Genomic DNA, 16,146 nt, shown 5'->3' on the forward strand with positions numbered 1-16,146 from the left:
TGTATCAGAAGCATAGAGTTTGATGAATTTTCACACTCTGAACCCACCCGTGTAGACCCAGATCGAGTACAGTGCATTTGAGCACCTCAAGCCCTCTTTGAGTTCGCAGTTCCCTCCCCTCCAGTGGTAATCACTGCTGTAATTAAGGAAGTAATTTTTCAAAACTAGGATTTTGTCATGTTTGGGCTGCAATGAAGTTTGTTCTCTGGTGTTCAGCTTTCAGATCTTTACTTTTCTCATAACACGTTTATTTTCTTGATCTTTAAACTATCTTTTTCTTATGGAAATGCAGCAATATAAAATGGAATTACTCTATTCTTTTTTTCCAGAATAAAGAACTAATAACAAATACCAGAAATGTTTCAAGCCGGGAAGGGTCAACGGTAAGTCTTTTTATTTGTCTTTAAATAAAATATATACAAGTTGTAGTAAGACAGAAGAATCTGCTGATGGAGAGTGATATAAAGGAGGGTTAGTAGAATTAGGAAAGAAAAAGAAGCATTGTTTAAAACATACATACTTGTCTCTGTCTTTGTTTAAAAGTCTCTTTGAAGTTGTGATTTAAGGTTAACTTCTATGAGTCTTTCTTTAAAAAATAGAATTCCACTTTTGAAAGCCATGGGCCAGTATGCATCAACGTTAAGGAACAGAAACCTTGATGCAGCATGAGGGGAGATGGAGATTAGGTATTTTGGGGAATTACTGAAAATCAGAAGACTAAGAGGCTGAGAAGGTTCCAAGGAGTGGTGTGTAGGGACCGAAAGCAGATTTGGGGGAGCTTGATGTTTGCTTTTATACGGTGACTCTCCCCGTTTCTTGTTTCCTTCAGCATCTGACAGAGTAGCCTGGTAGCGGAAAGGCATTCACTTTGCAGAGACAAGAGCAACTTTTTGCTTTGCACAAACTCTGTCTCAGGTGGAGGAGCAGGATGTGGAGGGAAGGATAGAAAATACTCAAGAAGGAATAACGTCAAGAGTCCGGCCCCATTACGTGGAGGCACGGGAGGGTTCATTGGCATTCCAGTGGGCAGTATCAGCCCTCAGTGGGATTGCCGTTAACATAGTGCCTTAAGGAATTTAAACAATTTAGCCTGCATATTGAATCTGAGTCATTTCTAACAATGTTATCTGATATCTTTCTCCCCCATTCAATTAAAAAAAATTCAAAAACTGAATGCTTGATGACATGAGGATAAAACATGGGAAGAGTAATATTAGAAAAACCATTTGAATGGTCACATTAGGGGGAAACCTGTAGAAATATAAAAAGTAGAAAACATTCCGGGGGGAGGGTATCGCTCAGTGGTAGACTGCATGCCTAGTATGCGTGAGGTTCTGGGTTCCATCCACAGTACCTCCATTAAAAAGACATAAATAAACCTAATTGCCTCCCCAAACAAATAAACAAAACAAAGAAAACACTGGAGGATGGAAAAGGCTTTTTTCCACCTACATCCCTTTGGGTTTGGGAGGATGGTGATTAAAAAAAAAAAAATTAAAGAAATCCTTTCACTGCCCACTGTCCTCCCACAGCCCACCACTCCTTTTGTCTGTGTGTGTGTGTGTGTGTGTGTGTATGTATTTTAAGTACCCCAATTCAATTCTTAAAAGTTGTTTTAGAATGTGGTGAATAACTGTTTTATCTGTGTCTTACATAGCAATCTTTAAAAATAACAAAGGATTTTTTTTTCTGTTTCAGGATGTTATAGCCAAAACACAGAGAGATGGGTTTCATATCTTTATTGTTTCAATTAAGACAGAAAAAACAGATGCAGACTGGAATTTGAATGGTATAGTTCAACTGCATGCATGTTTATTGTCCGCTTTTACTATATTCTGTATTTTCGTCATTGACCCAAATCTGTATTCTCTGTTAAGACACATCATTCAAAAATGAATTTCTGGTAATCACGAAAATGAATATGTTTGGGGCACTTAAAACTTTATGCTTATCTTAACTCTAATTTTTTTTAATGGAATAGAAATTTGAAAGTAATTTAAGTTAAATTCTTTAAATGTCTAACTTCAGAGAGGGATATATAATTCTTCATCCTTCTAGATTAAAAACAAATTTTTTTTAACACAGAAATAGGTAGGCATCACCTTAATTGTATTTGAAGGAGATCATATTCTGTTTATTGAAAATGGCCATTATCAGGGGCTTAAAATTTTTGTTCTTTAAAAAAACATTTTTTTTTTAAAAATAAACATCTATTTGTAGCCTGAGAGTAAAGTCGTGTTGCTGGCAAGCGTGGCTTCTGTGGTCTGTGAGCTCTCCGCCTGCCCGGAGGCAGACTCTCTTTGCTTCATTAGGCTGTGGGTCCCAGCACGCGGGTGAGCCCGCGCTCGCACTACGCAGTTTTCAAGGGAGTGAGCGCTTTTACATGTCTGAGAATTGCCTTGGCTGTTGTCTTCTAGGGTGGGCGTCTGCTGGGCTGACAGTGGCCAAACAGCATTTGAGGATCCTGGGGATTTGCAGATGGGGGACACAGAGTGACTGAAGCCAGGCTCTGTCCCTGAGGGGCACCCAGTCCGGTGGGGCTGGAGGAAGCAATGGGGCGAGTCAGGCGTGGCTGCAGAGGAGGCACTGAGCTGGGCTTCCCCGCGGGAAGCTGGTGGAGCTGGCTGCTCTGGGGGAGTGTGAAGCAGGGCTTCCTCCCGGAGGTGCCATCCCGGGCCAGGCCATGCCAAACAGGGGCCGGACCCGGTGCCATTTTGCCACTCCTTATTCCTGCTCTGTCGGACCACAAACCAAACTAGATCCTGGAGTGCAGAAATGTATCCAAGTTACATGAAGCAAGACAAAGTCCTCCGCGAGCTCAGTGACTCAGCAAGGGCCAGTCTAAGGCCAGGGCTACTTTGCTGGCTGCCTAAGATCCGATTTGGCCCACGTTTTACAACAGCATGTATACAAGTAAAGGCGTCTTGTTAGGTTACATAATCCCACAACGGGTAATCATCCAGTACTTCGTGTGCGCTAGGGGGAAATTCATCCATTGTTAACTAGGTTTGGATTCTTGGAGCCTTAAGATGTGCTTATGTTTAAAAACTTAAGAAGAACTAATTGTTCATCTAACTCCTTCGTTTCTTTGCCCCCACCCTACTTTTCGCTAGTTTCTCTTTCTATGATGGGGCCTCATGGATATATCTCTGCATCGGATTGGCCTCTAATGATTGTGAGTATCTCTCATCATTTTGTTCCTTTTTTTAAAAAATGAATTTTATATTCTAATTGGAAAGTTAAAAAATTTTAAGAGCTCAGTGGTGGTAATTCCTTAGTAACTAACGTTTTGACGTACCCCCCATTTCTGGTTCCACGGTGACTGGAAAATAAAAGATTACAAAACTGAATGTAGAAATGTCACTTTCCAAATGATCAGAAGGCGTTACTGATTAAAATTGCTTCTCTCCCCACAGTTCTACATGGTGATGTGCATCGTGTATATTTTATATGGTGTCCTCTGGCTGCTGTGGTCTGCCTGTTACTGGAAAGATATATTAAGAATCCAGTTCTGGATTGCAGCTGTCATTTTCCTGGGAATGCTTGAAAAGGCAGTTTTTTATGCTGAATACCAAAACATCAACAGCACTGGGCTATCAAGTAAGTAGTGACTGTGTCTATAAGTGTGGTGTGACCCACGGGCCTCAGAGCATTTGTGAGCAGAGCTGTGGGACCCCACCCCACCCCTTCCTACAGTGGTCTGGGAACAACCATATTGGAGATGAAGAGGAGAGAAGCCAAGAGGAGAATGTCGGAGTAGGACTGTGATGTAGGCTGGCATGTATGTTGTCTTCATTTTCTCTTCCTCCTTGCTGACTTTCCCTCACTCTCCTCCTGGGGAGAAGAAAGTTCCCGTTCCCGAAGGTTCAGCTACTGGCGATTGGCTTTAAACAACACAAAGTTCTGGACTGGGGACGTTAGGTGCTGCCAATCCTTTTAATTTATTTCTCCATCCCCGCCCTGCCCCTCCATCCTCTTTCTTCTCCTTTTCTCTATAAAAAAGAAAAGAAAATTTGGCCACAGGGAATAAAATCAGAGGTGTCAGGATGGATGGTGTCTGCAGGCTTCTTGCAGAGAACTTCATGACCAACAGAGGCACCATCGCAGTTTACACAGTGGAACATGGGATGCGGGGAGGGCGTACCGTTGGACATCCTCAGATGTGTGCCCCAGACTTCGACAGACAGAGTCCAAAAGGGCCAGAGAAGTAAAGGAACGGCAATTCCTTCGAAAAGGGAGATCACTCAAAAGGGTAGAAGGCGTCAGGAACGTGCTTCTGAGCGGTCAGTGACAGGTGATCGTGGTACAGGCTTTCAGATGGTGTGGTTGTGCCTGCTCTTTATTTTAAAATACTCCAGGGAAAAAAGCTGAGTTGGAATACAGATGAAACAGATTTGGCATCATGTTGATAACTGAGGAAGCTGAGTGATGGGTACGTGGGAGTTCATTGTATCACTTTCTCTCTGTTGGGGAGTGTTTGTAGTTTCCCCAAATAAAAAGTTTAAAAGGACATGTACAGAAGAATGAAGAAGGGAGAAGCATCCAGGGAGGCATGCTAGAGGCACGATTGCTCTCTAAGAAGTGGTAGTGATGTGTGTGTGCCCTCAGCCAGCCATGGAAGGAAGCACAGAGCTGCTGCCCCTGCCTGGGGGCTAAAGCGTCCTTGAATGTCAGAGAAGGCTGGTCGGCTCCTTTGCTGCCAGTGGTGGTCCTCTTGTCTAGAGAGGGTGACGGGTGCCGTGAACTCGGGTGAGGGGCAGCAAAAGCCTGAGACCCATGCAGAGAGGAGAGATCACCTGCCGTCCTCGGGGACTTCAAGCCCTGTGAGATGACACCATCTGGGGGGAGGAACCCCAGACTCCTCTGGAAAAGGAGGGGTGCCGGCAGACTGGGCCTGGGCCTGGGCCGGTGCCGTTTCTCATTTCCCAAGTGTGAATTCTGTCACCCAGGCTGTCTTGCTTGCCATCAGTCCTGGGAGGATAGAATTTAGAAGAACCACAGCAGGGATGGGAAGTGGTGATCGGCAGGCCCCAACGAGGGTAGGTTAAGAATAAGCCATGTCAACTGACTTCTTTGTTCTGTGCTCCTGGGTTCGGTTAGGGAATGTCATGAACTTAGCGTATTTGGACTTCCTCAGGGTCTCTTGAGATTTCTTGCGGAGAAGGTGGAGAAATGGGACCTGAAACACGACTGACTAGGTGCGGTCACAGCTGGTTCCTGGGTGTCTCTCTGCTTCTTGCTGTCTTCCCTGCCAGCACACTCATCATCTCTTGCCTGGACTTCTCAAATAGCCTGCTGACCAGTTTTCACTCCTGCAGTCTAGTTCTTGTCCAAGCCGCTAAGTAGAGCATTCTTGATAATTCTTCTGCCCTTGTAGCATGCAAGCAGCCACAGACAACACATGGGCATGGCCGAGTCCCAATAAAACCTTATTTACAAAACAGATATAGGGCCAGATTTGGCCTGCGGGCCGTAGTTTACCAGTTCCCTTTTGACCCCCTTGTTTACTATCACAGACTTCCCACGGCTCTTAGCATCAAGCCTAGACTCCTGGCCCGGCCTAAACCCCTGGGTGATGGGGCCCTGCCTCTGTCCCAGCTCCTTTCTTGAGACCCCTCGTTACACGCTCTGCTGCAGCCATGCCAGGATTTCACTTCCTGCAACGTGTTTTACTTTCCTCTTTTCTCCTCCTTGCCTCTGCGTGTGCCTCTTCCCCCCTCCACCCCCCCCCCCAAATAGCTAACTCCCACTCGGCCTTCAAACCCCGGTGTAGACGTCACTTCCTCTGAGAACCTTCTCTGGGCCCGTTTGCTCTCCTGCCACGTGGATTGGGCTGCTTTCCTCCCGGTCCTGGGAGATGCTGTGTTATCTCTGCACCTGCCGTGCTGAGTTCTGTTTGCTTGTCCAGCCAGAGTACAAGCCTCACGAGGGCAGGGATCCTGGTGTCTCTTACTGTGACAGCCACAAGCGAATAATAAATGAAGACGGCAGCCTGGAGAAAAGGGAACTCTTGAGGATGTGGTGGTTTTCAGGTATTTAGAGGACAGGAAAAGGGTAGCCCAAGGGGGAGAATAAGAACAGAGGGGCTCAGGGAGACAGATTTCTGGTGCACGTGAGATAGCTGTACCCATCAGTCGATCAGACATGGAGGGAGTTTTCAGGAGGTGGTGAATCCCCTTCACTGAGGTTTCAGGCAGCACTCGGATGAGCTGACTTTGAAGTTAAGCGTGGCCAATTCGTCTGAGGTCAGAATGTCGCTGTACACAGCACACGTTTAGACTGGAGGCGGCCGGCCTCCAGAGGCCCCCAGAGTGAATGGGTTTTCCTTCTCCCCCTCAGCCCAAGATTTGCTGATGTTCGCGGAGTTGATATCTGCAGTTAAGAGGACGCTGGCTCGCCTCCTCGTGATCATCGTGAGCTTGGGTTACGGCATCGTGAAGTAAGTACCGGGACCTGGAGAACAGTCTCCAGTCTTGTGATCCCCTCCGCGTGCATCTGTGAAACTGGGCACCTCTCAGGGTCACAGCAGACCCCACAGGGAAGCGTCTGCAAGGATGTGTTTCTGATTCTAAAGGATCTCCATACACTGGCTGTTTCATACTTTCCTCAAATAAAGATCCTGAGTTTGAATTCCAGTAACTTTTTATAGTTAGATGAATAACCAACTTTAAGGATAATGGAAAATTTTAAATGATTCTTGAAGTTCAGACCACTTTCCATTTCCTAGACAGCATAGCTATGTGATGTGATTGTGTCTGAGATACCGTAAGCACTCTGATCAAACACCAGGGCAGCGGAATTTCCTGACTGAAACCTGGCTGCCCCCCGAGCACCCGCTTCTCCGGGACCCTCTCCAGCAGCTCTTTTCTCTCTTACCCGTGAGTCACTGGGCGTGAACACGGACGAGCCTGTCCTCTGCACCCTCATTGCCTTTTTCAGACCATTGTTTTTCTTTTTCCCTAAGACCTTCTGGTTCCCAGAAGCTCGAGCCTTCAGACAAGATCACAGCTACGTCTTCTCCCTGGCGTCTCCCAGCCCTTGCGTCCCTGTCTTTCTCCTCCTCAGCACTCATCCGGCAGGATTCCCTGTGATTTCAGTGTCCATGTGAGGATCCTTTAAGTAACCGGATCTCACTGCCTCCCCTCTGCTGCCCTTACCTGTCACCCCTCAGCTCCCGAGTCCCAAGGCCATTCTCTAGACTTGATTATTATTTATTCATTATTGTGTCTAACAGCACCTTCGTGTGGCAGATTTCAGCAGTCCACTTTCCAACCGTCCCTCCTCTGCTTCCTGTTTACCTTCTCTAACGTGTCAGCTGCAGTCACTCTTCGTCCCTGCTGTGACCTCTGGCCTGTTGATCCCGCCGCCTTCCTCAGTCCAGCAGGGGACTGAACACCCCTGCCACTCCTGAGGCCTTTGTCAGCGTCCCTTGGGCCGCCTTCCATCTGTGCAGGCTCAGCCCGGGGCAGCAGCATCAGCCTGAGAGGAACACCCGGCCCCGCTGCCCAGCTCATGTCATTTCACAACCCTGAACTTCAAGTGCACCCTTAGTGCTGCTGGCAGATCCAGCCAGCTCCAGTTTGGCTTCTCACTCTCCCATTCTGCACCATGTACCCCTTCTCTCTCCTCACAACTCCCTGCCCTCATCCATCTCAGCTGATCTTGGCTCTTTTCTCTCTGAGGAAGTAGAAGCCATCAGAAGGGAGTTCTGACACGTTCCTGCCATCCGATCTGTGTCATTCTCCCCATCTCTGGACCACACATTTACTCCCTCCTAAGAGGCATGGACTATCCCTGCGTGGTTAGGTCCTGCCCTGGCCTTGTGCTCTGGATCCTGGCATCTCCTCTGTCAGCTGTCCCAGCAGTCCACCCTGCTCTCCTCTGTCACAGCCCTCCTTGGTGGGGTCATCCCCATCAGCACGCTGTTATTTCTGTCTTCTTCAGGAACAGAACCCTCCCTTGAACCCAGATGGCCCTCTACTTGCTTCCCCTCATTCCCCTCACGTGGGTGCAGCAGCCTTTTCCACTGGGTCATCTGTACTTGGCCACTTCCACTTCCCTAATCTTCTGTCCTGGTGAGGTTTGGCCCCATCCCTCCACTGAGGCTGCTCTGTTGGGTCCTGCTGCACCCGAGGCCCCGCTGCAGTGAGTGGCACAGAGGGCACTCAGGACCTCAGCACGGAGCACACGTGTGTGTGCATGTGAGCTGCAGCCTGCTGAGTTAGCGAGCTGTCTGCCAGGAAACCTTCTCTTCCTTGGACTCGTATTATGATTCTCTCTCATGTGCTTTTTAAAATTTTAATTATTATTATTGTTATTATTATTATTATTATTTTTTTTTTTTTTTTTTTTTTTTTTTTTGCCTCAGTACAGTGTACAGAACACAAAACCCTCTTGTGGAATGTTGTGACACCTCCCAGTTCTAGTTGTGAACATCAGGTGCCAAGGTGTGGAGGGTGGTGGCTGTAAAAGGAATGGAAGACGGGGCTGGTGTGTAGGGCACAGCCTTTTTTAAATGACCCCACACCATCAGCTTGTGTTTGACCCTCGTAAAGCGAGCGCAGTAACAGTTCTGGCTGTCGGGAGGTTCCAGTAAGCTGGTGCAATGAATCAGAATTTAGGTGAACTAAATTAGATAAATAGTCTTAAATATGAGCTATGAGTAATAGTTCAGTTTTTATCTAGATTTGTTTTAAAATGACTATCATAATTATTTTTTTCAAAACCGGCCTCCACTTCTAATTACTCTGAGAAGGGGTTTTGAACTAAAACATGTTAGCAGGTAAATTCTGATTTGCAAATATGAAATTTCAGTTCTGTCTTCAAATTACTAATTGAAAAAAATTATCATCTTTGCCTATTCCCAATTCATTTGTTTATACTTTTAAAGAATCAAAAATGTTTTAATTCTTTTCAGTTTGATGAATGGAAGCTGGAGCCTGTTAGGACTTCCATCTGGGGGTGTCAGGGGGAGGAAGGTGGTGGGACACGAGCCCCTGACATCCTTCTCTTTGTCTGCCCGAGTCAGAGAATCAGTGGGTCCCCTCTGACAAACCACATCTCAGTATGGTTCGTAATTAATGTTGGCGACAGAGTTAAGTGACTGTTTCTACCAGCGACACTTAGAAGTTGGCACTCACCTTCCTGGGTTTCATCAATCTTCGTGTCCATTCTATAGAAAAAAACAGTACCTGGGCTATGTTCAGTGCATGGCTTGGATTTCAGCAGCAAAATCCTCTGGCCTTAAAAATGTTGCTTTCTGGGCATCAGTACAGCTTCACGTCCTAGAGAAGGAGGCCCGCTTTTCCTCAGCCTGTTTCTGCCGTGTTCCCAGATACGCTATTTCCTAAAACAGCGGGCCTCAGAGGCAGGAGAGGGGGGCTTGAGTGGGAAGTGGCTTCTCTGGTGTTGGAAACGGGGCCAGTTACTGTATTCAGGTACGCTGTACTTACCTTGCTTTTTGTTTTTCTTTCTTCTGTCACCTCCTCCTCGTTCCAGGCCCCGCTTGGGGACTGTCATGCACCGGGTCGTCGGACTGGGGCTGCTCTACTTTGTCTTCGCGGCCATTGAAGGCGTGATGAGAGTCATCGGGGTAAAACTTAAATAATTCCACTAGTGCCTTTTTTGTTGTTGCTGTGCAACGTGATTTTCATTTATATCTACTGAGATGAATTTTTAAAAATAGGAAATTTGTGAAAAAGGCTCAACTTGAGCTTTTTTCTCCCCCTGTGTAATATTTCTCTCTCTCTCTCTTTTTTTTTTTTTTTGGCTAAGCAGAGCATTTTTTAAAATGGTATGGTTGTGAAGGCATCACTTGGTGTCATCCCAGGAGCTAGCTCCATCTTAAAAATGTTCGCGGTGGTTCTTTATAACGAACGTTTGTCTTCATCATTATGCACTCTGAACGCATTAGTCTCTTCCCTAACCCTCGGCCTAAACACGAGTGAATGAACAGAAAGTTAGTTCCACCTTTCACACATACAGACGTGACTCGTCATCGCTCTCCCAGGTCTCATGTGATTGTAAGTTTTCTCTGACCCTGGTGGGCTCAGTGTTTGGAGGAGTCAGCAGACCCCACTCTTGGAACAGCCAGGAGAAGGTGGTGTGCAAGGGGACAGTGGCCCTGGCGATGCCTGCAGCGATGATTAACTCTGGAGAAGAGTCCGAATATTTGCACCTGTAAAGACCCCTAGATTTCTAGCTCTCAGTTTTCCTTAATAATATGGTTGATGACTGAGTGTTTATGAAGTTCATTAAATTTTTAGCTGATTCAGAGAACCTTTTGATTTTACTCAAAATGTCTCCTGTATTAGATGTTTAAATCAGATAACCATGCACAGAGTGAATGATCCGTATGTTGCCACATACGTTGACTTCACATATTTTAATCTGACCCTCAAAGCAGGACATTTGTCCATTAATGGTAAAAGCTTCATTTTTCTTCCGGTGTCTTTGATCCACCTATATTCTGTGTTAGATACGCCTGCTCTTTTCATCTTTGACTCCTTGAAAGTTACATTTATTTTTACCTTTACATAATAATGAAGAACTTTGGTTTGCATTTATATATATAATTCACAGGAAACGAATCTTAGAAAGAAAATAGAACGGATAAATATGCCCCATATAGATTACATTGTATTTCTTTAAAAGTTTACATACTCAGCATCTTAATGTAACTGTTTTAAATATGATTACCTGTCAGGATCCAATCGATGGTTTGTTCATACCCTTCCACTCAGTTCCTTTTCCTCGTTTTACTTTCTTCCCTGTCCTTTCACATGCATGGGGAAGCTAAGGAGTCCATTTCTTTAGAGGCTGTGGCTGCAGGCTTGGTGTGGAGGGGGCAGAGATTGAAGCAGCTGACCCAAGGTGGGTGGGACGTGATCTGTTTGATTTGCCACCCCGTAATGCAATTTTACATTATTGATGGACAAATTAATGACAAATTAACATTTGTTGCTGCCAAAACATATCATCTCCATGTGCTTAAATACAAGTCTATTAGGCAATCAAATCTTTTATGTGGCTTTTGTAAAATGAAATGAGATGAATCGTTTTCTTCATCAGTTGATAATTACTATAATACAATGAAACTTGGACATTCAGGTTTTTTCCCCTGTTTTTATCTTTCAGGGTTCTAACCATTTAGCTGTTGTTTTGGGTGACATTGTTTTAGCAGTTATTGACTCCATTTTTGTATGGTTCATATCCTTTACTGTGTCCTAACATAGTTTGTCGTATCATTAAAATCAGGTTATTTTTAATTTGTAATAATAATAGAAAGAAACCTAGTTATGTGTTATGGTTACCTCAATATAGGAATTTGGTTGAAGGTGAAATTCCTTAAACAAAGAATATCCTTATTTTTTCTGTTAGTTCAGCACATGTAAGTGCACACACTGAGCAGTCAGGTAGGGGAGACAAGCTGGTAACTGAGAGCCACACAGCAGTAGTCATTGCCATTTTAGGGAGGTGCTATGCAAACAGGGAAGAGAGGCATTCATTCTGGGGTGAAAATCAGGAAAGACTTCAGGGAGATGGTGACATTTAGACTGAGATTGGGTGGACAAATACAGGTTTACTAGGAAAAGAATGGAGGGAGGAAAGCATTCTGGGAAGAACTGAGGGGACTTTCAAATATAGTCAGAAGCATGAAAATATAGGGACAGTGGCTCATGTCCCAGAGTAGCTTGCCTGTGGGTCACGTGTGTGGGAGAATCATGGAAGGTGGGGCCGGAATGACACACTCAGAGTTTAGAGTTCCTTGTGAAGGCAGAAAGTAGCGAGGAGTTGAAGCTGCAGAGGTGAATGTCGTGATGAAATCTGTGTTAGAAAGAACTTGAGGATGGCATTAAAAAAATGACCTGGAAAGGAGAGTCTAGAGATGGGAAGTCTGGTAACAGTCATTTGCAGTGGTCCAAAGGAGAGACGGTGAGGGTTAGAAATAGGGCAGAGGAAGTAGAAGACAGACTCCCCGTGCTAGACTTGCTAAAAATGGGTGGAGAAAGGGAGAGAAGGCTCCAAGAAGCTGTCATGACTCATTTGAGTGGCAGGGGCCAGTTCTTAGGGCCAGTTCTCAGGTAAACTTGGAGAAGGGACCATGATGGGTGAGATTTGAGCTGCTCAGGGCATTCTTGTGAAGTCAGGGTTGGCAAGAGGAGTCAGAGCTGGTGATGAAGGTGGGAGTCGTCTTTGTGTGGGAGAAGGTTGCAGCTGCAGGAGGGACCCACGAAGAGCATGTGGACCCACGAGAGGGGAGGAGCCAGGAGGGTGCCTGGTGCACGGGAGGTGGAGGGAGGTGGGAGAACCAGGAGGCTGTCATGGGGTGGAGAGCAGGGGAGCTCTGGTCTGGAGGGGTGGTCAGCAGTGGCTACGACTGCAGACAGATGAATTCCCGAGGTGCACCTGCCTGGCTTTGTTCATTCCAGGGTCACCGCGGGCCAGCAGGTGAGCGTGGGCAGTGGAGGTGCTGGGTCGGAGGCCATGCTGTGGCAGGAGAGGTTCTAGCGACAGTGTCAGCTGACCATTGTGGCGCCCCCCTCACTGATTCAGTGACTCAGGTTGAGTCTGGAGAAATCCACTGTTTTTTTTCTCCAAGGCAGGGCCCTCTGAAATGCATTCCTGGAAATGACAGGGAGTCTGGAGAAACTATGACCTGGTCAGAGCAGGATGCAGGGATACACAGATCCAGAGCATCATTTGTGTCTGTTTCTTCAGCATTTTTGCCTTCCCTGAAACTCGTTCTTGTAGCTTTTATTTTCACAAAGTTCTTTTTGTTTTTACTGTCTTTGATACTTGTCTTTTAGCTTTTAACATTAAATGTTCTTTTGTTTTCCTGTGTTTCTTTCCATTTTCTCATCTTTGTCTCTCACGGGGAGGGCCAGAGGGCCTCAAATTCAAATTTGCCTGTGTCCCTTCTCTACAAGGAAGCCATCCCCTTTCTGCCGGGGTGCTAACGTGGTGTTAATAGGCTTTTCGGAGTCCCTTGTGGGTCATTTTTCTAAGCCTGGTCTACCTATTTCTAAAATTCCCTGTTGTGAATTCTCAGTGTGCTTCCAAGTTAAAAAACAAAACAAAAATCTTTTATTTTTATTCACAAAAATCTTTTATTTTTATTCTCAAAAAAAGTAGATCTTACCCTTGCTTGGGTTCTGTCCCCAGAGATGCCTTTGAAAATCTAATGAAAGCTGTGAAGCCTCTGCACAGGTTGTCCACACCAGCCTCACACGAGGAGCTTTTCATACAGTGAGGCGTTTGAAAGCCTCCTCAATTATGTCCACTTGTCCCCTAGTGTCTGAGGGGTGTCTCATAAAGGACAACACCTGATTTAAAGAATTGTTTCTGACCAAACTTGCTTGAAAATTGGATTCTACTTCTGTTGAGAGCTACCAGTTTAGAATCCAAGTCTATTGAATAAAATCATAGTTAAATAAATGTGATTTTTTCCAAGGCATATAAATATCTTGCTCTAGTATAATTTTCTTATGTTCTCCCCTAAAAAACATGTGAAGTCATTCAGTTGTTTCAGAGGTGAAGGACAGGCCTCAGCTCTGCACGTGAACAGGGGTCCGGCTCTGAGTGCTGATCCCCCCTGGAGAGCCTGCTCTGCCGAAGCCACGGCCTCATCACTTGTCAGGGGCTCTCATCTGCCCTGAGAATAAGGGGCAGGTGGTTCGAACGTACCTGGAATCTGGACAGGAGAATTGCTCAACATTACTGTCTTTAATCTTTTATCTTCTCTTCTGTTGTGGACTAAGAAGATGAGCTTAATTTATCTGTTCAGCTTGGAGCTGTCATTTCTAAAATTGTATATTCTTAGAGCCTTTAACAAGTTAGGCAGTGTGTATTCTTCAACTAATTGAGCCTGTAGACGGTGAGTTTTAAAAATCTGGATTATCTTTTTTTCTGGTAATTTACAGATACATATTTCAAAGAATTCTTGTTCTTAACCATCCACAAAGTAGTTCATTGAGAAAAACACACAGTAATGCAACTTGGCAGAAAATTCCAGAAAAAAAGTGGCTGTAAAAGCTATAATTCCACCTGGATTTGAATGAGGATAACTTCCCACCTTTATGGACAGTACTGCAGGCTGGGGTGGGGAGATGAGGAAAAGAAGAGCAAAGATTTAGTTTGCTTAATTATTAATATTTTCAGTTAAGATGTTTGAGATAAAAGTCATGAAGAAATCCAGAAATTAAAATTCTCTTGGTTAGTGTTTCATGGTCTCATAGGAGAGAAAGGAAATTTAGTATCCATTTCTGCTTCAACCTGAATTTCTGACATTTGCTTTCAGATTGCTGTTTGGTAATTTTCATTCCTGAGATGAAAAGTCTGCTTTCTTTGTACAAAAGGGCAGTGGGTTTCCTAAATGATCACAAATGACACGCAGGAGAAGCAGAAATACGTGCACAGAGAACTGAATGCTGGGATAATGGCCCTGCTTCCTTCTCTTCTGCAGAACCTAATACGGCCCCTCCTGTAAAATTTGGTTCTACGATGATAGAAAAAATAGCCAGAAAACTGCAAAAGCCATAGCCTCGCCCCTCTTTTTCCCGCTTGTTTGTTGTATTTTTTTGCTGTTTTGCTGCAGGCCAATGATTCTGATCTTGTGCTTCTGGCCAGTCTCCCTCTGTCTCTTCTTGACTCTGGCTTGTGCTGGTGGATATCCTTTTCCGACCGCAGCAGCACGTGCAAGGTGATCCTCACTTCAGGGAGATGGGGCCTGTGCGCTCTTCTTACTGCTTTAAAAGTATTTGGTCTTGATAACGTTTGCTGAATAAAGCCCATTTGCATTTTTATAAATTCTGACAGTAGCCCTAACTGATTGAATTGTGTTATTTTAGAAATTGGTCTTCTTTTGCAACTTACTGGTCATTTAGAAAGATTGAAAAGCAGCTTTGGTAGTCTTAGTACTAAAATGAAGTTTTTGATTAGTGGAGTATTTGAAATTTAAAATAGGAGGCATAAATCCAGAATGTGCCACTTCTGTTCTTTACTCAATGTTACATGCATTTGGTGTGTGGTTCCTGAGCAGAGCCGGGCGGGCTGCACAGAGGAAGCAGCTCCCGTTTATAGAGCTCCAGCCCGGAGCCCAGCTGCACTGCCGAGGAGCCAGGGAGAAGCCTCTCGTGCCTGACAGTTTTGCACTCCCCCTGAGCCCTGTGCTCCTGGAAAACAGAAGTGGTTAAGACGGCCTCCACCTTTGGTGTTCCGGGAAAAGGCTTACTGTAAACAACTCCGTTTCCCCTTAGGACTTAGGTGGGACTCCCAGATGCCCCTTTGTTTACTTAGGACTAGGCCAGACACAGACCTATGTACCAGCTGACCAGTAACAGCAAAATACCAGCCTGGACCAAGCTGCGCCTTCTCCTTCCCCTCAGTCCCTGAACTTTGCTCCACCCCCAGCCTTCCTTCATGGCCCTTCCTGAGAATCTGCAGACCTCAAGGAAAGGCATGTGCTGGTCAGCTGTCCAGTCGGGCCACCCACTTCCCACAGCTGCTGCTTTCGAGGCTTGTTTATTCCTCCCTGCAAAAGCAGAGCCCTTTCCTGTCTGACCTCTGGGACTCTTGCAGATCTCACAGTCAGAAAATTCTCCCTATTGCAATGATATTTTGAATAAAGTCTCTCCTTATCTAAGTCCAGGTTTGTTTTTCTTGGACATATTTCAGTTTTTTTGAAATTTACGAAATGGAATTGATAGACGGCTTAATTTCTTAATTATGATCATTCTAGAGGATAAAACAAGAATAGACCAGAAACAACAAAATAAGAAACAGAGACAGAAAGGCACAAGCCAAATGGCATGTCACGACGGGATCTGTGAACAGTGTCTGGTCTGAGGGGGACCCGGCGTTCAGCGCGTGTAGTGCCCTGCCTGGTGCTGAGGGAACCTGGCATTGAAGGAGCGCGCTATAGGTCTTCTTGCTCGTGCTTTTCCCCTTGAAGTTTGTTTACTTCGTTCAGACAGTGGTAAACCATAATGCAGAATCAGTGACAAATCAGTATTATGATTATACAACATTGGATAAGGTAACATTTTCTGTGTTTTTATTAGTTTTAAATCATGGGAACTATATTTAGCACTACTCATTTTGGAAATGTGGCCGAAGATTCTTATTTTGTTTTTTATCTTAACTGTG

General features: G+C 45.2%; 1 protein-coding gene across 2 annotated transcripts in view; it reads left to right on the forward strand.

Moving 5' to 3' along the window:
• TMEM87B (transmembrane protein 87B) overlaps positions 1-16,146 on the forward strand; it is a 43,338-nt gene that overhangs the window by 9,859 nt on the left and 17,333 nt on the right. The window contains exons 5-11 of one of the 2 annotated variants that reach the window (XM_074354751.1): positions 330-383; positions 1,699-1,789; positions 3,114-3,175; positions 3,417-3,600; positions 6,340-6,439; positions 9,499-9,592; positions 14,597-14,668. In XM_074354751.1, the coding sequence (XP_074210852.1) occupies positions 330-383; positions 1,699-1,789; positions 3,114-3,175; positions 3,417-3,600; positions 6,340-6,439; positions 9,499-9,592; positions 14,597-14,668 (657 nt within the window). Of the gene's footprint in view, positions 1-329; positions 384-1,698; positions 1,790-3,113; positions 3,176-3,416; positions 3,601-6,339; positions 6,440-9,498; positions 9,593-11,136; positions 11,208-14,596; positions 14,669-16,146 lie in introns of both variants that reach the window. The other variant, XM_074354750.1, reaches the window with a different exon arrangement.

This window comes from Camelus bactrianus, chromosome 28, assembly GCF_048773025.1.
Source record: "Camelus bactrianus isolate YW-2024 breed Bactrian camel chromosome 28, ASM4877302v1, whole genome shotgun sequence".
Classification (NCBI taxonomy): Eukaryota; Metazoa; Chordata; class Mammalia; order Artiodactyla; family Camelidae; genus Camelus; species Camelus bactrianus.